The 25,120-nt window shown below is 62.9% G+C and overlaps 1 protein-coding gene across 3 annotated transcripts; it reads left to right on the top strand.

Annotated features, from left to right (window-relative positions):
- The first annotated feature begins 2,368 nt into the window (after positions 1–2,368).
- On the top strand, positions 2,369–24,919 carry RHBDF2 (rhomboid 5 homolog 2). Of its 3 annotated transcripts, XM_036340554.1 has the most exons (20): positions 2,452–2,469; positions 3,540–3,641; positions 13,222–13,423; positions 15,132–15,296; positions 16,035–16,159; positions 16,909–17,104; positions 17,186–17,383; positions 18,322–18,450; positions 18,808–18,926; positions 19,083–19,277; positions 20,010–20,121; positions 20,335–20,409; positions 20,575–20,736; positions 21,095–21,204; positions 21,358–21,421; positions 21,504–21,598; positions 21,804–21,879; positions 22,386–22,486; positions 22,645–22,798; positions 23,602–24,021. In XM_036340554.1, the coding sequence occupies exons 4-20, from the start codon at positions 15,153–15,155 to the stop codon at positions 24,019–24,021; spliced, it is 2,475 nt and encodes an 824-aa protein (XP_036196447.1). In that variant the 5' UTR covers positions 2,452–2,469; positions 3,540–3,641; positions 13,222–13,423; positions 15,132–15,152. The 3 variants fall into 3 exon arrangements, with proteins under 3 accessions (XP_036196448.1, XP_036196449.1, XP_036196447.1); XM_036340555.1 differs by lacking the exon at positions 3,540–3,641 and having other exon boundaries at positions 2,369–2,469; positions 23,602–24,919; XM_036340556.1 differs by lacking the exons at positions 3,540–3,641; positions 13,222–13,423 and having other exon boundaries at positions 2,398–2,469.
- Positions 24,920–25,120: the final 201 nt, after the last annotated feature.

Here is a 25,120-nt window from a genome sequence, read left to right on the forward strand (position 1 = left end):
CCATAGAGAGCCAGCGCTTTGCACGCAGGCCCTGGTCTTGGTCTTCCCTGCGCCCCATGGCACCCCAGGGCCCTGCATTTTCTCTGGCCCACCCCCCAGGGTATGCCCTCCCCAAGGCCTGGGGGGTGGGCAGCAGGAGAAGCGCCTTTCTCTGGACTGTCCCCACAGTCAGGAGCCCCCCCTTTCCAATTATTAACCTCCCACCCGAGAAGGATTTGGCAGCCCCTGAGACCAATAGTCTCCGCAGCTCCAGACCCCTCCCCCCTCCTCCCCTTCCTCCACCTTCCTCCTACTCGCAGGCCCAATTTTTCTTTTCTTTTCTTTTTTTTAAATATTCTTTTTTTCGCCGAAGCCGGTTTGGCTCAGTGGATAGAGCGTCGGCCTGCGGACTGGAGGGTCCCGGGTTCGGTTCCGGTCAAGGGCATGTACCTGGGTTGCGGGCATATCCCCAGTGGGAGATATGCAGGAGGCAGCTGATGGATGTTTCTCTCTCATCGATGTTTCTGGCTCTCTATCTCTCTCCCTTCCTCTCTGTAAGAAATCAATAAAATATATTAAAAAATATTCTTTTTTTCTTATTTTTAAAATGTATATTTTATATTGATTTCAGAGAGGAAGGGAGAGAGATAGAAACACCAATGATGAGAGAGAATCCTTGACCGGCTGCCTCCTGCACGCCCCCTACTGGGGGGATTGAGCCCGTGCATGTGCCCTTGGCCGGAACCTAACCTGGGATCCTTTAGTGACCCAACCCGGACTCTCTATCCACTGAGCCAAACCGGCTAGGGCCCAGTCTTTCTTTAAACTCTGCTTTTTCAGGGAAGGGCGAAGTGATGCAGCCCGGCCAGGGCTGGGAGAGGGGCATACGGGCCTTGGAGTTGTCCCAGCCCCACCCGCTGTGCCCCCCTCCACACGCACCTTCATGGTTGTTTGTCTAGCCAGGAGGGGGAGGCTAGACTAGGTGTTCCCCGACCCAGGCCAAGGGTGACCTGGGGCGAGTGGGGGTCAGCCCGCACCATGCACCCCTACCTCCTTCTGCTCGCACCCAGCCAGCTGCAGGGAGTTGGTCAGGTCCGGTTCCTGCCTCTGGGCCCTGGCTGCTGGACTGATGCGGTGGGGGGGGGGGGGGGGGAGAGCAGTGCCCCCGCAGGCCCCCCTCCCGCAGGGAGCAGCTGGGCTGGGGGAGACGCTTGCGGCAGAGGAAGGTCAGGAGCCGGGTTTCCCAGGCGGAGAGCCGGCAGGCCGCAGGTGATGACAGTAACAACAGCAATAGTAACCGCAGCAGCCGCTCCAGTGATGCTGGAGCCGGTGCCCTTCGGGGCCGCCTCCAAGAGGCCAGGCCTGTTGTTACCCTCAGTTCCCCGAGCAGGAAGGGAGGCCACCCAGGTGGCAAGTGGCAGGGGCGGGATCTGAACTCGGGGCCTCTGGGAAGAACCCCATTAACAACACAGTTTCACAGGTGCTTTTCACGGCACCCCATGGCCCACACATGAGAAGGCCGGGCAGGCTTCGCTCCTTTGCAAATTAAGAAGTGGCTCTGAGGGACCCCCACCTCCCACCCCCCAGGCCGCCGCCAAAATCTCTGCGTCCACTGCCGGCGCCGTGTGAGCCAAGATTCTGCCCCTTGGGGAGGCTCAGTGTCCTCGGCCCAGCGGCAACGTAGGTTTTACGTAGGTCTGTCTGCCTTAATGCTTATTTCTATTGCCTCTCCAGAGACACCCCGGGTCCCCCGTCCCACCCCCCCAGTCCCCGAAGCACCCAGTGCGGTCGTCCCCGCGGCCAGCGCTCAGCGCGCGACCGTCAGCGCCGCTCCGGGCTGGGGGCCGGGCGGGTGGGGGCGGGAGAAGTTGGGCGAGACCCGGCCTTCGCCCGGAGGATGCGGAGGAGGGCGCGCTCGCTGTCTGCAGATCAGAGAAGCGTCCGGGGGCGGGACCAGGATTCGGGGTTTCAAGGAAAGGGCGAGGGCTAAGAGGTTCCGGGGAGCAGGCCCATTTGGCTTGGGAATGGGGCGCTGGACGGAGGGGAGACGGGAGGCGGCTGTTATGGGAGGGGGTTTTCCTGGGCGCGACGTGAAGGTGGCAGTTCAGACCGAGATGATGCGCTTTATACGATTATGAGGGGAGGACGACGCCCGGGAGACGCCGGGCCGGGACCCCGCTGGGCCGAGCTCAGTGGGGCTGGCGCCGGGGCACCGAGCCGCAGGGGACACCGCGGGGTGGCGAGGGCAGGCGGGGCCCCGCCCCCACAGCTACGTCCCGTCCCATGGCCCCACCCACGGCCAGGCCCCGCCCCAGGGCTCCCCACGACTCAGGCCCCGCCCCCATGGCCAGGCCCCGCCCTAGTCCCCGCCCACCTCCCCGCGCAGGTAGGGAAGAGGCGGGGCGCCGGGGCCCCGCCCCCAGAAGCCGCGGCCCAGCTGCTCTGCTGTGCCGCGCGGGGCTGCGTCCGTACCAGCGGGGCCGCAGGGAGGTGAGCACGCGCGACAGGTGGGACCGGGCTCGGCCGCAGGACCTCAGGCGCCGGAAGGGTCCGCGGTGTCGCGCCCGAGCCCGCCCTGGGGCGGCGGTGCGCGGCTGGCGAGGGTGCCCGCCCTGCGGAGCTCTCGGGCCCCACGTGGGCCAAGCCGGGCGCCAGAGGTCGGGGCTGGACTCGGACGGGGCTGCGGGACCAGGTCTGCGAGCCCCTGGGGCTCAGCTCGGACTCGACGCCTTAGGGATCCCTGGGCCAAGGGTCCCCCGATGCGGGGGCAGAAGTTTAAAGCCCCTGGTGGGAGGGAAGGGACCGCCCCGGGGCAGCACCGCGCACTCGCGCCTTCGACCCAGATCCTCCCCGCCCCTCCCTCTGGGGCGAGCAGCCGGCGCCGAGGTGGAAGCAGGTGTGGGAGGGTGGGCGTGCTCTGCCAGGCTGGACTGGAGCTCAGAAAATGGGCACCGGGGTCTTGACTTCTGGACTGAGGGCCTTGCAAAGGTTGGTGCCCTCTTTTAGGGTTAGATTAGAGAGGGATAAGTCCCCTCGGGGGCAAATGTGCCCCACCCCAGGGCGGAGGGGCGCCCCGGCCTCAGCCCCTGCCTAACCTGCGTGAAAGACTACGGAGCAGGTGTGGTTGGAGTGTGGGAAGGGTGAGGCTTGCGGGACTGACCCCGCCCTGCACTGCCTGCTGTTTCCCAGGTGGCCCCGTGTGTGACATTTGCTGGTAAAAGTGAGCCCAGCGTCTGTGTTATGTTTCTGTCACTCTCTGGGTAGGACAGGGGGAGAAGTGGAAAGTGAAGCTGTGGCTCTCAGCCATTTTACCAGCCGGGGGATATTGGGCAATTTCTCAAAAACGCCGTGGTCGTCACAGCTCAGGGGAAGGGGGTGAGTGTTGTTGCTCTTGGACATCTAGTGGGTAGAGGCCAGGGATGCAGCTGGACATCCCACAGGCCCCGCGACAAAGAATCATGTGACTCAAAACGGCCCAGTGCTGTGCGGGGTTGAGAAATCCTCCCGCAGCACCTGGTCCATCCAGTAACAGGCATGCCTCGTTTTATTTCGCCCCAAAGAGGTGTGTTTTTTTACAAATTGAAGCCAAGACCCTCCACCAGTGAAAAGATCACAGCTGGCTTCAGTGCAGTGTTCTGGGACCCAACCTGCAGTACTTGGAGGTATGCCTGTACTTCTCATTGTCTTCCCCTCCCTGCCTCGGTTTCCCGGGAGGTTTGGGGAAGAACTTGGAATAAACCTAAATGAGATGCGAGGTAAGGAGGGCAGTTATTCCCCTCGCAGGAGGCTGCCTTTGGTGCCAGAAGCCTGCCTCTTCCTGCTCAAACCATGGGCCCTGCAGGAAGTAGGTCTGGGTGCTGTTGGGAGGAGCTGAGACCAGGGGCAGGGAGCGGGCCTGAAGGACGTCACCCCTAGGGCAGCCTCCCCCACACAGGAGCTCCCATGCCCCGGGTATGAGCTCTGTTTGCAGATTTTGCCCGAAGCTGAGTTGCTGACGCGGGCATGGACGCCTGATGCCATTGACCTGCTGGCATTTTCCCTTCTGAACTCACACCTAACTCTCCCAGTATTTATGCCGGGAAAGTAACACCCAAGGGGTATATCAAGGCTCCTGATTGCTCGAGGCTCCCCAGTCTGCTTCCCTCCAGCAGAAAAGGTTCCACTGTGGTTAGACCAGAGGCCGGGCCAGGAGAGCAAGGCCCTCCCCATTCGTGGTGGCAGCGGAGCCACAGTGAGAGATGGTGGCCATCAGCCACAGGCAGGGGGCTGCCCGGCAGGGATGACTGAGTTGTTTGAGTTGGGCTCCAGGAATGTGCTCCAGGGGTCGGGGCAGGGGGCATTCCCAGGGCAGGATGGGATGAAGCAGCCGCCCATGCCCAGGTGCCAGGCCACGCCACCCACTGCCCTCGCTGCCCTCCTCCCAGTTCCTGGCAGTATCCATGGCCTCGTGTCTCGTTCATCTTGGACATCTAGTGGGTAGAGGCCAGGGATCCTGGACCCTGGAGCCCTGTAGGGCGAGGGGGCAGGTGGCAGTTTCTGGTTTGATTTCTGCGTTTTTGGTGGAGTTTTTTTTTTTTTTTTTTTTTAATTTATTGATTTTTTTACAGAGAGGAGGGGAGAGGGATAGAGAGTTAGAAACATCAATGAGAGAGAAACATCGATCAGCTGCCTCTTGCACGCCCCCCACTGGGGATGTGCCCGCAGCCAAGGTACATGCCCTTGACCGGAATCAAACCTGGGACCCTTGAGTCCACAGGCCGATGCTCCATCTGCTGAGCCAAACCGGTTAGGGCGAGTTTGTTTTTTTTTATTGTGGTGGTGGTGGTTGTTTTTGGTCTGTTAACTTTATTTATTTATTTATTTATGGTCTTTTAACTTTAAAAGGCTGGAGTGAGACTCCAATCTTTTTAGTAAAACGAAGACACGGCAGTAGTGGCCCCATCTGTCCTGTGCCTCTCGAGGCTCAGGCAGCACTCAGACCTGCACCAAGCTGTTCGGGAAGCAAGCGGTGGAGCGCAGCCTTGAACCTGGCCGCCCTTTCCCAGGCCCGGTCCTAACTCCTGTGCCGCAGGCCTGTAAACGGACCACCTGGTGACTCATTTCTGAGCTGCAGCTCTGCCTGGCGTTTTACACACTCTGCCCAGGATGGGACTGGACTCTCTTCCTCTAAGACAGCGGTTCTCAACCTGTGGGTCGCGACCCTTTTGGCGGTCGAATGACCCTTTCACAGGGGTCGCCTAAGACCATCCTGCATATCAGACTGTTATGACAATTCATAACAGTAGCAACATTACAGTTATGAAGTAGCAACGATAATAATTTTATGGTTGGGTCACAACCTGAGGAACTGTATTTAAAGGGCCAGAAGGTTGACAACCACTGCTTTAAGAGGAGGGACAGATCACCCCCAAATCCCTTGCAGAGGCCCCGGGTCCGAGTCTGGCTCTGGGCCAGTAGCGGTGCTTTAACTGTGGTCAGAGCCCGGGCACCGCCGTGACCGCTCCGCAGGGCTCCTGTCCACCTGCTGTGTAAACTCAGCCTCAGACTAGACTCCAGACGGAGCAGGAAGAAGTGGGGTGTGTCTGAGCGTGCATGGACCTGCTCACTTCCAAGTGACCCGGCGCTTCCCTCTGGGTCGGGGTGAGCAGTGGGGACATGAGGCCGCCTCACCCCCAAATATCAGGGGAGATGTCCTCTCCCGGCTGCCTCTCCTCCCTGCACAGCCCCGAGGCTCCCTGGGCCACCCACTTTGGAGCAGGCCTCCGTGTTGTCCTGGCCACCCTTGGGGATTTCCAGCGTGAGCTCACGCGTCTGCTCCCACTTTCCCGTCCTGCTGAGCCAGGCTGGGGGAGGGCTGGCGGGACGTCAGCGCCCTCCCAGAGTGCAGGCTGACCTGGCCTGGTGACCGGCGGCGAGGCTGCCAGGGAGGCAGCTCGCAGGACACGGGCCAGGAGGAGGAGCCCTGCCTGCCCCTCTTGAGGGAAACCGAGAGCTTCCCAGACGGCCATGAAGTGACTGTCGCCTCCCAGTGTGAGTTAGACGGCCATGAAGTGACTGTCGCCTCCCAGTGTGAGTTAGAGGGACAGAAAGAAAAACTCACCTTTTCTTGTCCTCTCCAGGGATGTACGCACAGAGAGCTGTCATCCCCATCCTCTCTGGGATCCCCCAGGGGCCGGTCATTTGCAATTCCAAAGCTGCTGGCAGGAAGGATGTTCTACCCCGCCACCGCCCAGGTGGTTAGAGTGGGGTGGGCAGATCGGAGATGCTGGCCTGGAGGGTGGTAGGAAGCGATGGGCAGGGGTCTAGGAGAGTGTGGTCAGCAGGGTGGGGTCACTTCAATAACTGCCTCAGTTTCCCCAGCTGTACAGTGGGTAGCAGTAGTCCATGGGAGGGTGGCAGTGAGGATTCCAGCGGTGGTTCACAGAAAGCCTTGGGCAGGTGCCCAGCCACACTGGGACCTGGTGAGGGAGCCGTTGAGATAACGGGACCAGGGCTGCTCTTCGGAGCCGGGCTGTGCGCCCTTGGCACAGACGGGTGGTGACGAGCCCGTGCCTCGCGGGCTGTGGGGGGACTGGCTGGGAACATGGGCCAGGATGGCAGCGCTGGTGCTGTTCTGTAGAAGTGGCCAGTCTGGGTGGGAGGGCGGGGGTGCCATGTAAACCAAGGGCACTGAGGATGGGTTTCGATCTAGGCCAGGCATGAACTGCCACCCCGCCCGGGGCTTCCCCGCCTGCCAGCCTGTGTGTCATGATGGTGTTGGCGGCGTGGGGGGGGGTTGGGGGGGGGGGAGAATGTCATGGAGGCGGAGATACTCAGCTCAGCTCCCGGGCCCAGCGCAGGGCAAGCTGCCCACAACCTTGGTTTTCTCTGCTTCCCACCTGTGGCCCTGAGCCCATGCGTGGAGCATCCTTAGGTGGTCCTGCCCCTGACCCCTGACAAGAAGCCTCTTTTCCCTGGCGGGGTGCCCCCCCCCCCATCATGCCTCTCCCCTGGCCCTCAAAGGCCTGGAAGCGCAGGTGGGGGATCTGCTGGAGCAGGACTGGGAACTAGGGTCAGACCTTATCAGCCAAGGAAGATAATGAGATAGGACAGGTGAGAGGCTGTGAGCGCCCTTTCAGAGGAGAAGGCTGCTTGACCTGTGATGTCATTTCTGCTTGAGGGGGTGGGAGCGGCTCGGCACTCAGAGGCCCTGAGCTCGGAACTCCCAGACCTGGGCTGCTCTCCTCACCACCGCGCCTGTTGTTTTGCCACTTTGTCTCACCGGTTCTTGGGTGACAGGAGGCTGCAGAATGTGGGGGCATCACAGCCCCACCACCTCCTAACTGTGGGACCTTCGACAGGTGACTTAACCTCTCTGAGCCTCAGTTTCCCCACCTGTCAAGTAGAGATCTGTTACCTTGGGGCTCTTGGCTCAGCTATAGAGACCAAATGAGGGGTGGTGGCAGAGGTCAGCCAGAATTCCAATTCCTGGCCGTCCACAGGGTACCGGGCGCGGTACATTCATGATCTCATGTCATCTCTACTGCATTTCTGGGGCGGGCGCATCATCCCATTTCACAGCAGAGAAAACTGAGGCTCAGATGGGGTAACTTGCCCAAAGTTTCCCAGCCCAGTAAACGGTCAAGGCAGGGTTTGAGACCTGTCTCCGGCCCCTCCCCCGCCCCCGCCTCCCCAGCTCCCCAGCCCTCATTCCTCAACCCATGCTGCCCCAAGGAAGGGGGGGGGGGAGTGATGAGTAGGTAGGTTTTGAAGTCCCTCTGGTGTGAGTGGCCTGGATGGGCCTGTGTCAAGTGCCCAGATGCCCCAGCAGCCCAGGGAACCAGCAAGCCCCAGGGCAGAGTTCTGGGAAATCCGGCTTATTAGCTCTGGGTTTATTAGCTCTTTAATGACTGTTTACGAGCTGAAAAGTGTTTGCCCTGCTGAGGGGCATGGGTACCCTGTCCTGAGTGTGTCCCAGTGCAGGGCCCGGGCTGCCCGACCTCTGGCTCAGTGATCTGGACCAGGGGCTCACCTCTCTGTGAAGTATGGCCTCGCTGCCCTGGCCCTTGGGGCTCAGTTGGTTGAGCATCGTCCTGTGCACTGGAAGGTTGCTGGTTTGATTCCCAGTCGGGGGCATACAGGAGGCAGCCGATCGATGTTTCTCTCCCTTCCCCCTGCTCTCTAACATCAATTAAAAAAACTTATATATATATATATATATATAGCCTAGCTCATGGTGACCAGGGCGCCTGCGGGATGCTCAGCATGTTAAACATATACACACTGAGCTCAGAGATGGTAAGTGGCTTGTCCAAGGTCACACAGCATTTAGGCTGAGCCTAAGACTGTCTGCCCATTTGGACAGTGTTTTCACGGTCTGGAGCCAGGCCACAGTGGGGAGGTTGGAAGATGGGGGGACTCCTCCATTGCAAACACAGACAGCCCCGTGCTGGGTACTGAGAGGGGTCGTGTCTGGGAACAGCCTAGTCACACCTGGGTGTCAGGGAGTCCAGAGAGTCCCAGAGGGGCATCTGGGTGGGCACCATGGTGGGCCCAGCACTGTGTCCACTGAGGGACACCTGGCGCACTCTCACTTCCTATGATGCCCGCCCCATGTTACCGGCAGCTGCATTATCTTGGGACGCGGGCACACGTGGCGCGGGTGCTCCGGCTCAGCCGGCTTCCTGGACCCAAGGAGCCCCGAGAGGATGGGCATTCATGCATCTGCCAGCCCCACGGCAGGGGGTGGGTGCGTGATCCTGAGATAGCGATGGGTGTGCAGAGCGCTCTTGGGGTCTCCTCTGCTCGAGAACGGGGCAGCCCCCTCCCCACCCCCACACACGCACACTCTGCCCTTGGCAGCACCTTGGAACCCAAAACCGCTTCCCGTGTCTGTGGTCGGCCACGCCACCCAAGCCCCTCTAACTGGGTCTCGGGGTGCCCAGAACCTGGGTCTGATGGGAAAAGGCTGGCGGGTCACCAGGCACCTGAGGCTGCCTCTCCAGGTCGTGTCTTCCGAGCTGAGTTTGAGCAAAGCCCTTCGGGTGGTCGGGTGACCTAGGGTGCTCTCTGGGCAGGTGTCGGTGAGCGGGACCGGTCCCCGGGGGACGTGGGTCTGGCACAAATGGCAGGTGTTTCCATTTTTCCTCTCCATGCCCATGCAGGGCGGTGTGTGTGTGTGTGTGTGTGTGCGCGTGCGCGTGCGCGTGCACGCGCGCTGCTGGCACCTCTGGGGAAGTGGGTGCCTGCCAGGAGGAGGGAGTCCCTTTCCTCCCCGCCTGTCTCTGACTTTGATGATCGGGTTTCAGCCACCAACTGGGACAGTTTCTTTCCTCCCCTTTCTCTTCCCAAATCCTGTCCCCGCCCCTCTTGCTGGGCAGGGAGGTGTGCAGGGGTGTCTGGCTGTGCAGGCAGCGTGGGGATGCGTGGAGGGACACCAGGGTAGGACAGCCTTGCCATGAGCTGCTCCTCCTGGGCGTGGAGGGTCAGAGAGGCAGGGGTTCGCTGGGGGTGGCACAGCGGCGCGTGGGGGCCGCTTCCTCTTTCTCTTCGCAGCTTTCTAAAAACGACGGGTTCCCAGAAGGGCTGTGGGAGGGAAAATCGCGTTTTGGTTTCTGTGGCTGGGAAGCAGGGAGACCGGCCACTTCCTCGCAGGGGGCCCCCCCATCCTGTGAGTCAGCGGGGGGTGGGGTGGGGGGGGAGGCCGGCAGGGCAGCCCAGCCTCTGGGGCAGCTGGAAGTCACTCCTCCCTGCAGGAGGCCCCTCAGCTTCCTGCTCGCCTAGAGGTTGATGGCCTGGCTCTTTCCTCTCTGGAGGGTCCTGCTCGCCCCTTGTCCCAGGGCCCCTCCCTCCCCATTTGTGGCCACAGGCAGGGTGAGGGTTGGAGCCCTCCTGTCCATCACCTGCCTGGGATCCGAGCTGCTGCTGGCTCCCTGCCCTGGCTCCCAAAGCCCTCAGAGCCTCGGGGTGATGGAGACCCCACCCACCTTTACCAAGACCGAGGTGTCTTCTGGAACCTGCTAGTGTGGGTTGGTGGCTGGCAGGTAGAGCCAGGGGGAGGGGGCTGGAGCCAGACTCCTTGGTGCAGGTGGCACGGGGGGGCTTGAGGGGGGCAGACAGGGAGGTGGGTGGGGAGGTCCCCAGCACCATGCCTGGATGCACAGGGGTGCTGGCGGGGACCTCCCTGGGAGACTGTGTGCCCTGGCGATGTGTCTGGACAGAGCGTCCCTGGCAGTGCCCAGACCCGCCCTTCGTGGGGAAACCGGCTTCTGAGGCTGCAGCTCAGCGCTGGGTCCTGGCTGCTGCTCAGCGGCCTAGGCTGCTGGGCGTGAGGTGGGGGGGAGTGCCTCAACCCATGATGATTGGAGTGTTGTACTCCCCAACCCCATGCTGGACCCCACCCTAAGCCCCCTCCCTCTCCCCAGGCTCCTTAGGAGTCTCCTCACGACTCTGGGCTGAGGACCTTTCTGGGGAGGCCCCACCGAGTCCGGGCTCAGCTTAGGCAGGTGGCAGTGGCTGAGCCAGGCGGACAGGCCCTCAGACCTCCCTCCTCCCCATCGTGGCTGGGAGCGGCGGCGGCGGCAGGGGTCTGAGAGCAGCGGATGTGACTGGGCCAGGAGGAAGCCTGGTCCCAGGATGTCACAATTTCCTGCAGTGAGCAAGCACTTCTGGGGCGCAGGAGATAAGTGGTGGGCGGGGCGCTCCCAGAGCTCTGCAGCCCGGCTCCTCCACGCCCTAGACTCCGGCTCTGCAGCCCTGGCTCCTCCATGCCCTAGACGCGGGCTCTGCAGGGTCCAGAGTGGGTGTGACCACCCCTGCACTGCCGCCCCTGACCCTCACTCCTGAGCCCTAAGGAAGGGGCTGGGAGGGGCTCACAGGCCAGGACTTGGCACTGCTCTGTGAAGATGGGTGCGTGGCTCCCCTAGGTACCACACTCCTCCCCAGAAAATGCGCCGCACCCCTGCCTCTGCTCCCTAGGGCGGGCCACTTCTCAGAACCCCCAGGATTGCCGGGGCAGCCCCATCCTCCAGTCCTTCAGCCTTGGATTGTGCCTGCCTTCCCCCTTCCCTGCCCCCCCCCCCCTTTAGGTTGGTGCTGATGCCAGCAGCACAGCGGGTCCTGGGCCAAGGGTCCCAGCCGGGGGTGGTATGGCCTTGGGATGGGAGGGCTGGCTGGGAGTCTGGGCTGTGCTGGGGTTGGGGACGAGCCGTCCACCGGGAACTCAATCTGGGACAGCGTCCTCCATCCTCAGCCTGGTCACAGCGGGCGGGGCCCAGGCACTCCTAAGCTTCCTGAGGAGGCCGTGTCCTGGGCTGGTGCAGGGCTGGGGGTGACCGTTCCTGCCCAGGGTGGCTGTGGACTGACCACCTGCCGCCTTGCATGTGCCCCTCGCACCTGCTCTCAGGCTGGCTGGCTGTCAGGCCGTGCCGCCCAGGGCTGCGGGGACACTCACACGTAGGCAGACCTGCAGGTGCTGCGGGAGCCGGCGAGAAGCGGGTCGATTCTGTCTGGTGGTGGCAGGGAAGGCCTCCTGGAGGAAGTGACATTTTACTTTCCTTAAAGCAGCTGGTAGGTAGGCGTGAGCCTGGCATGCCAGGTGCCAGGCCTCAGATAAGAGGAGATGGGAGCTGGGGGGCCTGGATGTGTCTGGTGGGGTGTGGTCGCTCTGAGTTCCAGAAGGATCCTGCCTGTTTGGTGGCCTGACCAGAGCTCGGCCTGGCAGCCCCGCTCACCCCCGCCTTCCTCTGCTGCCCTCCTGCCTCCCTTCTTGGCGCCCGTTTCCCAGGACAGCTCACCCCGTGCCCTCTCTCTGCCCTCTGGTCCCAAAGGAGGCCAGGCCGGGGGACTTGCCACGTGGGGCCCAGGTGAGCCTGTCGTCTTGGAGCTGTCCCCGGGGTGGGCTCCATCACATGGCTCCTGGGACTGAGGAGCCACCTGCCTGTGACTTCCACGCCCTGGGCTGCCCTGGGGCCTGGGCTCAGGCCTCCCAGTCTTGGGGAGAGAAGGAGGACGCCTGGGTCTGCTGGTCGGGCCTGAAAGAAGCAGGAAGTGTCTGGAGCTCCTGCTCTGCCTTGGGTCCCTCGCCAGGCCCCCTCCCCACCCAGAGTTCAGAACCAAAGGCTCTGATCCAATATGTAGAGTGAAGGGGGTGCTGTCCTGTGACTCAAAGGAGGGCCCATACCCACCCCAGCAGCTGGGCTCCTCTGGGTGCCCAGGGCCCTCTAGAGCAGTGATGGCGAACCTATGACACGCGAACTCATTTTTTTGGTTGATTTTTCTTTGTTAAATGGCATTTAAATATATAAAATAAATATCAAAAATATACATCTTTGTTTTCCTATGGTTGCAAATATTAAAAAATGTCTATATGTGACACGGCACCAGAGTTAAGTTAGGGTTTTTCAAAATGCTGACACACCAAGCTCAAAAGGTTCGCCATCACTGCTCTAGAGACTGCAGTTTGCAAAGTACTCAGATGCTGACCAGGATTTTCTGTGGCCTGGGCTCTCCACTGTCTCCCCGACAGGGTGCCTTCCCGCCCTGAGTGCACCCCAGCTCTAGCGAGGGTGGGGATACCCGTTTCCCAAGGAGACCTCAAGCCCTGCAGCCAGAGCGACTTGCGTCCCAGCTGCTCCCCTTCCTGGCGCTGTGAGTGTGGGCGAGTTACTGAGCGTCTCTGAGCCTCCGTTCCCCACCCACCAGACGGAAGCGATGATGATGTCCCCCACAGGGGTGTTGAGGGCAGAGCGGGGTGATGCCGGGCAGGCCAGCAAGGCTGGTGCACCTGAGGACGGGACCCTGCCCACCCCGCAGGCATCAGGGCTCTCCTCTAAGTGCGCTGCTGCCCGGCTGTGCGGGAGTATGTGTAGCTGCACGTCTCAGAGACAATGGGCACCACCCACTTACTCCCTTTTCTTTAAAATAAATAAATAAATATATATATATATTTACTTCACAGAGGAAGGGACGGGGAGAGAGATAGAAACATCCATGATGAGAGAGAATCACTGATTGGCTGCCTCCTGCACGCCCCACACTGGGGATGGAGCCCATAACCCAGTCCTGTGCCCCGACCCAGGAATCGAACCGTGACCTCCTGGTTCCTAGGTCGACGCTCAACCCTGAGCTACACCAGCCGAGCTCATTCCCCTTTCCATGCTTCATTTTACGTTGGGTGGATGTCACCCCCATACGTGAACGAACCCCAACAATAGCAAGGAGAACACTTCCAATGGTTTGAACACTGCCCTTCCTTTCCTCCAGGCTTTAGGCCGAGAGCTCAGGCAGCTGCCCTGCGGGCCTGGAGCGGCTGTCTGTCTCTCCACCTCCACACGCATGCGCCCACCTGTCCATGCAGCTGAGGCCTGACCCCGAGCATCCCTGCAGAGTGAGGAGGGGCTAGAACATGCTCTGGAGGCCTCGGCGACAGACCCAGCGCACCGTGAGCTGAGCCCACACTCGGAAGGTAGGAAGCTGGGTAGCCGGGAGGGGGACCCACGTGCTGGCTACTTCCCGCTGTTTACGTGATGGTCAACAATACGTGGTGCTGCCACCTGTGGGCCGCGCTCATGTGATGCTCAGGAGGGAGGAAGGGAGTCCCCCACCGTCGGCGAGGACGTGGTGACCCGCGGTCAAGTGCAGGCCTGTGTGCCCCTCAGGCCCAGGCCGCCCGGCTCCAGCCTGTGTTTGTGGCCACGACCCCCCAGCACCTCCCTGAAGGGCTTGGCAGGTGGGAGACAGTGAGGGGCCCCCGGCCGTTGCGTGGGCGGGAGCGGGCTGGGTGGGGACAGCCACGCAGAGCCCAGAGGTCCCGGGGAGGAGCTGCGCTGTGTTTCAAGTGAGAGCAGGAAACCCTGGGACAGCGTTGGGCACGGAGTGACATGGCGTCGTAACCAATCTGGAGCTAAGGGAATTCCGCCGGCGAGACCTCGCAGTCGCCAGGAAGGGGCTGCCTGTGTGGCCGACGGGCAGTGCCGCAGGGCCGGAGTGCGTGCGTGCGTGGGTCCTGCCCTCCGTGCAGAGGGATCTGGAAGGACAGGCACGCAGCTTCCTCCCGCAGGACGGGCGGCAGGCGGGCCACGGGCTCACTCTGCTCTATGTGGTCCTCCGGGTTTTCGTTCTTTGTTTGCAATGAGCGTATATTACTTGTATCATTAAGACAGAACGTTTTTGCCCTGGCCGGTGTGGCTCGGTGGATAGAGCGCCGGCCTGCGGACTGAAGGGTCCCAGGTTCAGTTCCGGTCAAGGGCATGTGCCTTGGTTGCGGGCACATCCCCAGTAGTGGGTGTGCAGGAGGCAGCTGATCGGTGTTTCTCTCTATCCCTCTCCCTTGCTCTCTGTAAAAAATAAATAAAAATTGAAAAAAGATAGAACATTTTTTCTCCGCGAAAAGAAAAAGGTACCAGACAGGTGGCAGTTTCAGTTAACCTTTGAAAAAGGAACCAGGCCGCCATGGGGGACAGGGACAGATGTCTTTCGAGTCTGAGAATTAGGCTGAGCCACCACTTCCTCCCTCCCAGCAGTGCGGGGCCATTGGCTGTGGACTGGTCACCAGATGGCTCCCAGCCTTCTGTCCTCCCCCGGGCCCTGCCCCAGGGACAAAGGCAGGGCCTGGCCCCCTGGCGGCACAACCTCTGCAGCTCTGCACCCTGTGTCTTGCTCCTCTCGGCCTGTGGTCCTTGCCTGAGCAGAGACCAGAAGTGGACGGAGATGGGAGTTGGGGACTTCCCAGACCCTACTGGCTTGGAATGCAAATGAAGGGGGACAGAAATAGACCTTTAAAAAAACATTTGTATTGATTTCAGAGAGGAAGGGAGAGGGAGAGAGAAACATCAATGATGAGAATCACTGATCACCTGCCTCCTGCACGCCCCCCACTTGGGATCGAGCCCACAACCCGGGCATGTGCCCTGACCGGGAATCGAACCGTGACCTCCGGGTCCCTAAGTTGACACTCAATCACTGAGCCACGCCCGGCCAGACAGAAATAGACCTTCTTGCCGAACCCCACTCGCCGGATTCAGACTCTGCCCTGTGACTTGGTGTCTGGGGTTAGGGTAGAACCAGCTTTTGGCAGGTTGTTCTCAGTCCGGGCTGCCCGCCCTGGCGCCTGGGTCTCCACGTCCCCTCTGGTTCTCGACACACCCGTGTCCCCCTCCCCATCTCCTTTCCAGCACCCCGCCCGCCTGCCCACCATGGCCTCCGCAGACAAGAATGGCGAGAGCGTCTCCTCTGTGTCCGGCAGCCGCCTGCAGAGCCGGAAGCCGCCCAACCTGTCCATCACCATCCCGCCGCCCGAGACCGCGGCCCCTGATGAGCACGCCAGCATGCTGCCCCAGGTGAGGGCGGCCGGCTCCCGTCCGCCACAGGTGCCAGGTGTGCCCCGGGGACACCTTCCGGGCATTCCGCTTCCTGGAGGAGGCTCTGTCCCTAGCACTGCTGCCCGCGTGGCCCCTGACTTAGGCCTGTGCCCCTCGTCTGGCCCCAAACAGCGCAGGGAGTGGGCCCTGCGCTCAGGAGCGCCGCCTCACGGCGGTAAATGGGAGCTGCTGTCCCGGGGACAGGCTGGGCCGTCCCACCTGGGACTTGGCTGTTTCCATCTCCTCTCCCGGCTGTTCCGGGGGGCGTGGGCTGCCTGGTGGGACTTGGGTGAAGGGGCACGTGTGCCCTCAGTGCCTGCCCCTGGGAGAGAACAGACATGAATCAGTGTTTCCAACCGGCTGGACTCCGGTCCATAAAGAGCTCATTGAAGACGGCTCGGCGCAGCGTGGGCCCCGCGCAGCCTGGGCATAAAGGGGCTGTGTTGGTGCCGCCCGCTCCCCCACGGGTGCTCTCAAACACACAGCGGCAGGCCGGGCGCCGTGGCGTGACGGGGGAGCGCTGAGTGAGGAGGCAGGGAATGCACGCTGGGGTTTTTTGAAAAACATTAGAAAACAGTGATTTGACCCTCGGGATGAAAGCCGCTCAGGGCTGTACGTTGGGGCTGAGGTTTGTTCTCAGAGGTTTCATGTTGGGAGCTGGGAGCCCGGCTCCGCGCGTGCGCACGCCCACCCTCTGCTGCCTCCCGCCCCCCACAGAGGCCCAGGAACCCCGCCTTCCTGAAGAGCGTCAGCCTGCAGGAGCCCCGGGGACGATGGCACGAGGGCTCCGAGAAGCGCCCCGGCTTCCGCCGCCAGGCCTCCCTGTCTCAGAGCATCCGCAAGTGAGCACGCCGCCCGCCCGCCCGGCCTGACCCCATGTCCCCGTGTCCCGTTCTAGAAGGCACAGGCTGGCCTTAGTGAGTGGCCTCTCCCTCAGGGTGGACGGGAGTCTAACACCGTGTTGCAGGTGGGAAGCTGGGGCACAGGGACATGTGCCTCTCATAGTCACAGGTGGATTCCGAGGGGTTCGAGGGGCTGGGGTGGCCACTGCCGCTCAGAGTGGCTCCCGGGGCCGGCCCAGCCCCGCTCCTCATGCTCTGGACTCTTCTCCACCTCTGCTCCTCTGGCTGTGGGGACCGAACCAGGGGCTCGAGGGGGAGCTGACCTGCCCCTGACACTGCATACATGTGCCCTTCACCTTGTCACCCCCTGCACACATGCACAGTCACCTGTCATCACTCCTTACACACATGCCTTGTCATTCTCTGCATACACACGTGTGCCATCAACTCTCATCACTTCCCCTGTGCACACATGTGCATGGTCAGCTCTGGTCACACCCTGCACATGCACATGACCTGTCACCTCCCTTCACACATTCAAGGTCACCTCTCGTCAGCCTTACACACGTGCACGGTCACCTCTTGTCACAGCTGCATGCACACGTGTGCCATCAACTCTCACATCGCTTCCCCTGTGCACACGTGGGCACGGCCAGCTCCCGTTACCCCTCCACGCGCGTGCCCTGTCCTAGTCCTCGTGGCCTCACGGCCGTGCATGTGCACACGCACACCGTCCCCTCCGTCCGCAGGGGCACCGCGCAGTGGTTCGGGGTCAGCGGCGACTGGGAGCTGGAGCGGCAGCACTGGCAGCGCCGGAGCCTGCACCACTGCAGCGTGCGCTACGGCCGCCTCAAGGCCTCGTGCCAGCGCGACCTGGAGCTCCCCAGCCAGGACGTGCCTTCCTTCCCGGACACCGAGTCTCCGAAGCCCTGCAAGATGCCCAAGGTGGGCTCCATCGGGCCAAGCGGGCGGCGGGCGCTTCGCCAGGGGCCCGGCCGCTCTGCTCACCGCCCCCCTCCCGTCCAGATTGTGGACCCGCTGGCCCGAGGCCGGGCCTTCCGCCACCCGGACGAGGTGGACCGGCCCCACGCCCCACACCCACCGCTGACCCCCGGGGTCCTGTCGCTCACCTCCTTCACCAGCGTCCGCTCTGGCCACCTCCCCCGCCGGAAGAGGATGTCTGTGGCCCACATGAGTTTTCAAGCTGCCTCTGCCCTCCTCAAGGTGAGGCCGCCTGCCTCTGCCCACTCTCCTTCCCACTCCCCACAGCACGCCCCAAGAGTCCACCTCGGCACCTCCCTCTGTGCCCAGGGCAGTGGATGCCTGGGACCCCTGGGTAGAGGGAGGGCCTGCAGCCCAGAAGCTGGGCCCACGTCCCAGCCCCGGATCCCCTCCTGCGCCCCTGCAGCTCTCTGGCTTGGGAAACTGGTTTTGCACCGATGGGCTGGGAAAGTAGGAAGTGAAATGTGTCGTCAGCCCTCGTCACCCGTTCACTGAGCCCATTGATGGTGCTGGGCAAGGGGGAAATGAGCCAGTCTCTGCCCGGGAGAGCCCAGCCCAGGTGAGGGCACCGTTCGGTGTGATAAGCGGAGGCCTGCCCAGAGCAGGAGCTGCCCCATCCCGCCCAGGAGAAGGGCTGTGTCAGGGAAGGCGCTTGAGCAGAGCCCAGAAAAATAAGGAAAAGTTTGCCAGGAAAGCAGGGAAAGGAACAGCATTCTCAACAGAGGGAAAGGCCGATGCAAAGGCCCAGAGGTAGAAGGGGGCGTGGCCTTTGGGGGAGCAGCAGGTGGGTTCATGTGGTTTTAGTTATGGTGGCAGGAGATGGGATCAGAAAGATGGGCAGGGCCTCGTGTGTCGTGCCGAGGAGCCAGGCCTCGGGGAGCCAGGCCTCGGGAGATGGCACAAGTCTCAGGAATAAAGGTGAATGGTGGGTGTTGGCTGCCCAGCCAGAGGACAGGAGGTGTCCAGAGAGAAGACAGCGGCCAACCGTGGGGGAGGGATGGTGCATCCAGGGCTATGAAGCCAGTGCCGCGTTCCTGGCCCTCGGTGCTCTGGGCTGATCGCACCTTCGAGGCGCTATCCCCAGAGGGAGGGCTTGACGGTCCCTTTGGTGTTGGGGGCGCCCGACCCGCCTGATGCCCATGCCTCGGCCCTGCGCACAGGGGCGCTCGGTGCTGGATGCCGCTGCGCCGCGGTGCCGGGTGGTCAAGCGCAGCTTCGCCTACCCCAGCTTCCTGGAGGAGGATGCAGTCGACGGGGCAGACACATTTGACTCCTCGTTTTTTAGTAAGGCAAGCATGGGGCGCGGGCCCTCGGGGCAGGGGGCAGGGTGGCCTGGGAGCTGGGCGGAGTGACCTGGCCCTGACCATCCCCTGCCAGGAGCCCCTGAGGGATCCAAAGGCCCATTGGTGGGATGGTTGTGCCACCTTGGAGTGCTCCTAGGTCCCCGTTTTTCTGTCAGAGTGAGGACCTGGGGGTGGGGCAGGATGTCCCCCAGAAAAGTCGGCCAGGGCCAACACATGCACCTCCCACTTCCCTCCCGACGTGCCTGCCTGGCCTGCCTTTGACTTGAGCGGTGGGGGCAGAACTGGGGACCAGGACTCCTCACACTGCCTCCTTGTGTGTCCGCCACTCCACCCCCACCCCAGGAAGAAATGAGCTCCATGCCCGACGACGTGTTTGAGTCTCCCCCACTCTCCGCCAGCTGCTTCCGGGCGATCCCGCGCTCGGCCTCCCCCGTCTCCCCCGACGGGGTGCAGGTCTCTCTGTGAGTTCTGGGCAGCCCCTCCTGCAGGAGGAGGGAGGTGGCAGAGCTGGGAAAGGACTCCCCAGAGCCCAGGAATCTTGGGGGGGGGTCCCCAGACCCCAAGTCCCTCGTGGGCCGCGTGAGGTGGCACCAGGCTGAGAGCCGCCGTCCCAGCAGGAGGGAGTACGGCCGCACCCCAGTGCCGGTGGCCAAGCGTGGCAAGCGCATCGCCTCCAAGGTGAAGCACTTTGCCTTCGACCGGCAGAAGCGGCACTACGGCCTGGGCGTGGTGGGCAGCTGGCTGAACCGCCGCTACCGCCGCAGCATCAGCAGCACGGTGCAGCGGCAGCTGGAGAGCTTCGACAGCCACCGGTGAGTCCACTCCGGGAGCGCTGGGAGGGGCCTCTTCTCCACCGGGACTCCCCACTTCCCGGCCTCCCAGGCAGCGGTCTGTCAACAGCATCCATTTTGAGCGCCAGCCCGCAGGCCCTGCAGAATTCTGTCGGAGCCCCGACAGAATGCAGCAGGGAGGGCTGGATGGGACAGTTAGCCTCCCCAGCCCCAGCCATGAGTGAGGGGCCTGGGGGGGAACACATGCAAAGACCTTGGGGGAAGCCAGAGAATGGGGAGGGGCAGTTCTCGCCGAGTGGACGATTGGCAGTGATCCAATAGAGATTCGATCCCAAATTACAAAACGCTAAGTAGTAACAAGTGTGGCCATGTCCTGAGGAGGAGGGCAGAGAGCGGGAGGGAGCAGCTGGGGGTGCGGTCAGGATGAGCAGCAGTTAACTGGCTGAGGAGAAATGGGGCGAACCTCCCTGACAAAGGCAGCAGCATGTGCAACGGCCCTGTGGCTGCCAGGAACTGCAAGAGGAGAGGAAGTCTGGGAGGTGGGTGGGCGCAGCAGGGCGTTGCCACCAGTGGGAGGGGCTGATGTTAGACTCTATCCAGGGGCAGCGAGCGGGAAGCCACCCAAGGGTTGAGAGCTGGGAGAGAGGCTCGTAGAGGTGCATTTTGGAAGCCGCTGGTGAAGGATGAGTGGAAGTGCAGGGTGGGGAGCAGGGGGCGCTGAGCGTCAGGGTGCTGACCCAGCCTCTGCCCCAGGCCCTACTTCACGTACTGGCTGACGTTCGTCCACATCATCATCACGCTGCTGGTGATCTGCACGTACGGCATCGCGCCCGTGGGCTTCGCCCAGCACGTCACCACCCAGCTGGTAAGTTGGGCTGCAGAAGTGGGGTTCCATCCTGGGGTCTCAGCCCCCCAAGAGGCTTCTGCATCGTGGGCCATTGAGTGCCTCCCATAGCAACAACCTGGCCCAGGTGGGAGGGTGCATTGGCCACTGCTTTGCCCCTTGGCCCTTTCCTGGGGGCCGGCCCTGGCACGGAATCCCTGACTCCTCCTTCCACCTCCTTGCACCCCTGCCCAGGTGCTCAGGAACAAAGGTGTGTATGAGAGCGTGAAGTACCTGCAGCAGGAGAACTTCTGGATCGGCCCCAGCTCGGTGAGGGCCCAGGGACAGCCAGCATCTCAGCAGGAGCCCCGGGCCCTGTCTCCCCAGCGGGGCAGGGAGGGGTCGGCTTGCCCGTAACCCCTCATCAGGGGACACTTAACAGAGCAGGGAGCTCACTCCCCCACCTCTCTGCCCCCCGCCCCCCCCCACACACAGATTGACTTGATCCACCTGGGAGCCAAGTTCTCGCCCTGCATCCGGAAGGACCAGCAGATCGAGCAGCTGGTGTTGCGGGAGCGAGACCTGGAGCGGGACTCGGGTTGCTGCGTCCAGAATGACCACTCGGGCTGCATCCAGACCCAGCGGAAGGACTGCTCGGTGGGGGCAGGGCCGCCATCCACCCCGGGCCCTACACCATGTCCACTGCCCTGGCCTGGGGGAGGGACCCTTCAAGGGCAGTGACCACGTCCCCCCTTCCTTCCTCTGCCCTCCCCAACCTCATGCACCCCTGTCCACGGCCCTGCACACCCCTGTACACACCGCTGTCCACCCCTGCACATGGCCCAGCACTGGAAGGCTGCCGCCCTCCGCAACCCAAGCCAGTGAAAGCTGGGTCTTGAGAATGTCACCCGGGGTGGGGTCCTGAGAAACAGGAAGAGCCCGATCCTGGTGCGTCCCCTGACCTCTCTGGTGGGTGTGGCCGTCCTGGCCTGACCAGCTCCCCTCCCTCCCCCAGGAGACTTTGGCTACTTTTGTGAAGTGGCAGGATGACATGGGGCCCCCGATGGACAAGTCCGATCTGGGCCAGAAGCGGATGTCAGGCGCCGTGTGCCACCAGGACCCCAGGTAGAGTCCCAGGTGGCCCTCGGCAAGGCTGTCTGAGAAGATGGGGTTGAGGGCCGCACTGTCTGTGCCCCCCACAGGGACGTTGGCAGTGGCTGTGGCTGGCTGCGGGTGCCCCAGCCCCTCATATTGCCCCCCTCTGGCCTCTCCCTCCAGGACCTGCGAGGAGCCGGCCTCCAGTGGTGCCCACATCTGGCCTGATGACATTACCAAGTGGCCAGTGAGTACCCGGGGCAGAGAGTGGTCTGGGAAGGGCGGGGAGGGGCTCCCGCCACACCACCCACCCGGCCGGTGCCCCGCAGATCTGCACGGAGCAGGCCAGGAGCAACCGCACGGGCTTCCTGCACATCGACTGCCAGATCCGCGGCCGCCCCTGCTGCATCGGCACCAAGGGCAGGTGAGCCGCCCGCCTGCGCGCTGCGCTCATGTCCTCCTCGTCCACTCTGGGCCCTGTGGTGGGAGCAGGACGAAGGGGCGCTTCCCCGGAGCCGGGTCTCTCAGAGGGGCACCGCCTTCCCACTAGCAATGCTGGCTGTGGCCAGGCACTGGCGCCAGGCAAGGTGGGCAGGTACTCCGGGCCCTGACACCCCCCCTCCCCCCAGCTGTGAGATCACCACTCGGGAGTACTGTGAGTTCATGCACGGCTATTTCCATGAGGAGGCGACGCTCTGCTCGCAGGTGAGGTGGGGCCTGGCGGGACCCAGTGGGGCTCTGGGCACAAGACGTTGGGCATTGCCCGGCCGGCGTGGCTCAGTGGTTGAGCGTCAACCTGTGAACCAGAAGGTCATGGTTCAGTTCCTGAGCAGGGCACAGGCCCGGGTTGTGGGCTTCATTCCCAGTGTGGGGCGTGCAGGACGCAGCCGATCCATGATTCTCTCTTGTCATTGATGTTTCTCTCTCTCCTTCTCCCTTCCTCTCTGACATCAATATATTTATTGGAAAAAAAAGGCTGATGCCATTTTGGGGCTCAGCCCCATCTGGTTTTCCAGATGACCTAATAAATTCATAGTTCTTTACCACCACCCCCCCCCCCCGCCCGCTCCCCCACAAAGAGGAGCCGTTCATGGCAGCTACTGCAGCTGGCCTCACGCGTGCCCTCCTGCAGCGGGTATCGGCTCTGCCCACCCTACACCCGGGCCTCCGACCCAGCCAGGCGCGGGCACTGACCCCCTGCTCGCCCCCAGGTGCACTGCTTGGACAAGGTGTGCGGGCTGCTGCCCTTTCTCAACCCCGAGGTCCCGGACCAGTTCTACAGGCTCTGGCTGTCTCTGTTCCTCCACGCCGGGTAAGGCACCGAGATGCCCACCCGCAGTGGCCGCCCACCTGGACCCCCACAGAGGGGCTCCTGGGCCAGGGCGCAGCCCTCCCGCTCCACCTCCCCGGGAGTGCCTGGCGGGCAGCCGTGGCAGACGGGGAGGCTGATGCCTGTCGCCCCCGCCCCAGCCTGGTGCACTGCTTCGTGTCCGTGGTCTTCCAAATGACCATCCTGCGGGACCTGGAGAAGCTGGCCGGCTGGCACCGCATCTCCATCATCTTCATCCTCAGCGGCATCACCGGCAATCTCGCCAGCGCCATCTTCCTCCCGTACCGGGCAGAGGTAGGGACTCGGTGGGAGCAGGGGGGTGGGGAGGGCACACGGCCCCTCCCTTGCTGGGCTCAACAGCGGATGAACTGCTAAGCTGGAGGCTTATTGGCTGATCCCTTAATCCTGGGCGAGAGGGGGCTTGCCCCTGAGTCATGCGCAGATGGCACCTCCCGAAAGACCTTTCTGCGCCGCCCCTCACTCCATTCCTCCTCTCTGCTTCGGTTCTTCATGACCCCTGCCCGCCGCCTGGTCGCAGACCTGTAGGTAGAGCCATAGGAAGTTGCCAGTGTGTGACCGTTCTTGACCCATAGGAACCACAGTTCTTGTTTGTTTTTAATGTTTTTATTGATTTTTAGAGAGAGGGGAAGGGAGAGGGATAGAGAGATAGAAACATCGACGAGAGAAAAACATCATCGATTGGCTGCCTCCTGCACGCCCACACTGGGGATCAAGCCCGCAGCCCTGGGCATGTGCTCTGACCGGGAATCGAACCAGCGACCTCTCGGTTCATGGGTCAGTGCTCAACCACTGAGCCACACCAGCCCGGCAGGAATGGCCGTTTTTGACCCATTCGCCCGAAGGCGGCTGCCCTGTCCAGTGTCCGGCCCCTCCCCCGGAGCACGGGGCACGTGGAAGGTGCCCTTCGGCTGAAAGGGTGGTGGGAGCAGCCCAGCCTCGTACTCCCAGGTACCAGGCCCAGCGGCCCCAGAGCTTCGGGGCCCCACTCTGGGTCGGGCTCCCCAACAGGCTGACTCGGGTGCCAGGGCTCCCTGCGCACCTGGTACCTGGGAGTGAGCCGCCCCCTCCCTGCCCAGGTGGGCCCAGCGGGGTCGCAGTTCGGCCTCCTGGCCTGCCTCTTCGTGGAGCTGTTCCAGAGCTGGCAGCTGCTGGAGCGGCCCTGGAAGGCCTTCCTCAACCTGGCGGCCGTGGTGCTCTTCCTGTTCGTGTGCGGCCTGCTGCCCTGGATTGACAACATCGCCCACATCTTCGGCTTCCTCAGCGGCCTGCTGCTGGCCTTCGCCTTCCTGCCCTACATCACCTTCGGCACCAGCGACAAGTACCGCAAGCGCGCCCTCATCCTGGTGTCGCTGCTGGTCTTCGCCGGCCTCTTCGCCTCGCTGGTCATCTGGCTCTACGTCTACCCCATCCACTGGCCCTGGATCGAGCACCTCACCTGCTTCCCCTTCACCAGCCGCTTCTGTGAGAAGTACGAGCTGGACCAGGTGCTGCACTGACCCCCCGCCGGGCCGGCCGGGCGAGGCTGCCGCCTGCAGCACCACCGACGACACAGGGCCTGAGCCTGAGGCACAAGGGCCGAGCCTGGGACATGGGGGCCGAGCCTGGGACATGGGGCCCGAGCCTGGGACAGGGGGGCCAAGCCTGGGGCGGGCTGCCTGCCTGCAGAGCGCCCCACCCACACTCCAGAGACCCACCGACAGGGCGCCCAGGCCCTGGTGCCGGTTCAGAGATGGTCACACAGGCGGGTTCCCCAGGGGATGAGGTGCCCCTTGGGCGTTCCTGGTCTGGCTGGGGCGCACCCTTGAGCACCTCCTTCTCCGCAGCTCAGGGCCCAGGCCCCGACTTACCCTGCTGTCAGGACCCCCATCTCCCACCGCAGCCTCTGCTGAGTGCTGGGGCCTCTTCCACCGTGACTGTGCGCGTGCCCTTACCGGGGACGTGGCCAGGCGGCCCACCGGGTTCCCACCCCTGCCTCACCACGACCCCCTCCCTGTTCCTCCTCCCCTCTCTGCCCTACCAGCCCCTTCCTCAGTGGCTGCTGGGTCTGCCATCAGGTGACCGGGTGTGGGAGAGGCTTTGGCCGTGGCCTAGGGCAGAGCAGCCGCATGGAGACAGGGAGCGGGAGCCTTGGCGCTTTGCAGCGACCAGAGCCTGTGCCGCCCGCCCCTCACCCCGCCCGTCGTGTCTGCCTCAGGGGCTGCCTCTGACAACAGCGGCCCCCCACCATCTGCCGGGGCGGGGGCTGGGCCACCCCGAGGACCCGCTCCCAAGGTTGCCTGGGGCTCAGTCAGGGCGTCTGTTACCCGTTTATAGTTTGGTCCTAATTTTTAAAGTAACGCTAACTTTGTATGGATGATGTCTGGGTGTATTAAATGATACTTTTCAGGGAACGTCTTCTTTTGACCGGAGCCCTCTGGAAGAGTGAAAGCGGGAACCTTAATTTGGGGGTGGGAAAGGGTGGGGGTCGGCTGGGAAGAACTCGGGGGCAGGGGCTGGCAGAAAGGGGCCGTGGGAATCTTGTGGGACTTCCTGGGGGATTTGGTTGGAATAGAAACCGGGTTGGGCTCCCATGGAGGGCCTCAGGGGGGTCCCTTG

Source organism: Myotis myotis, unplaced genomic scaffold (genome assembly GCF_014108235.1).
Source record: "Myotis myotis isolate mMyoMyo1 unplaced genomic scaffold, mMyoMyo1.p scaffold_m19_p_17, whole genome shotgun sequence".
In the NCBI taxonomy this organism is placed as follows: domain Eukaryota; kingdom Metazoa; phylum Chordata; class Mammalia; order Chiroptera; family Vespertilionidae; genus Myotis; species Myotis myotis.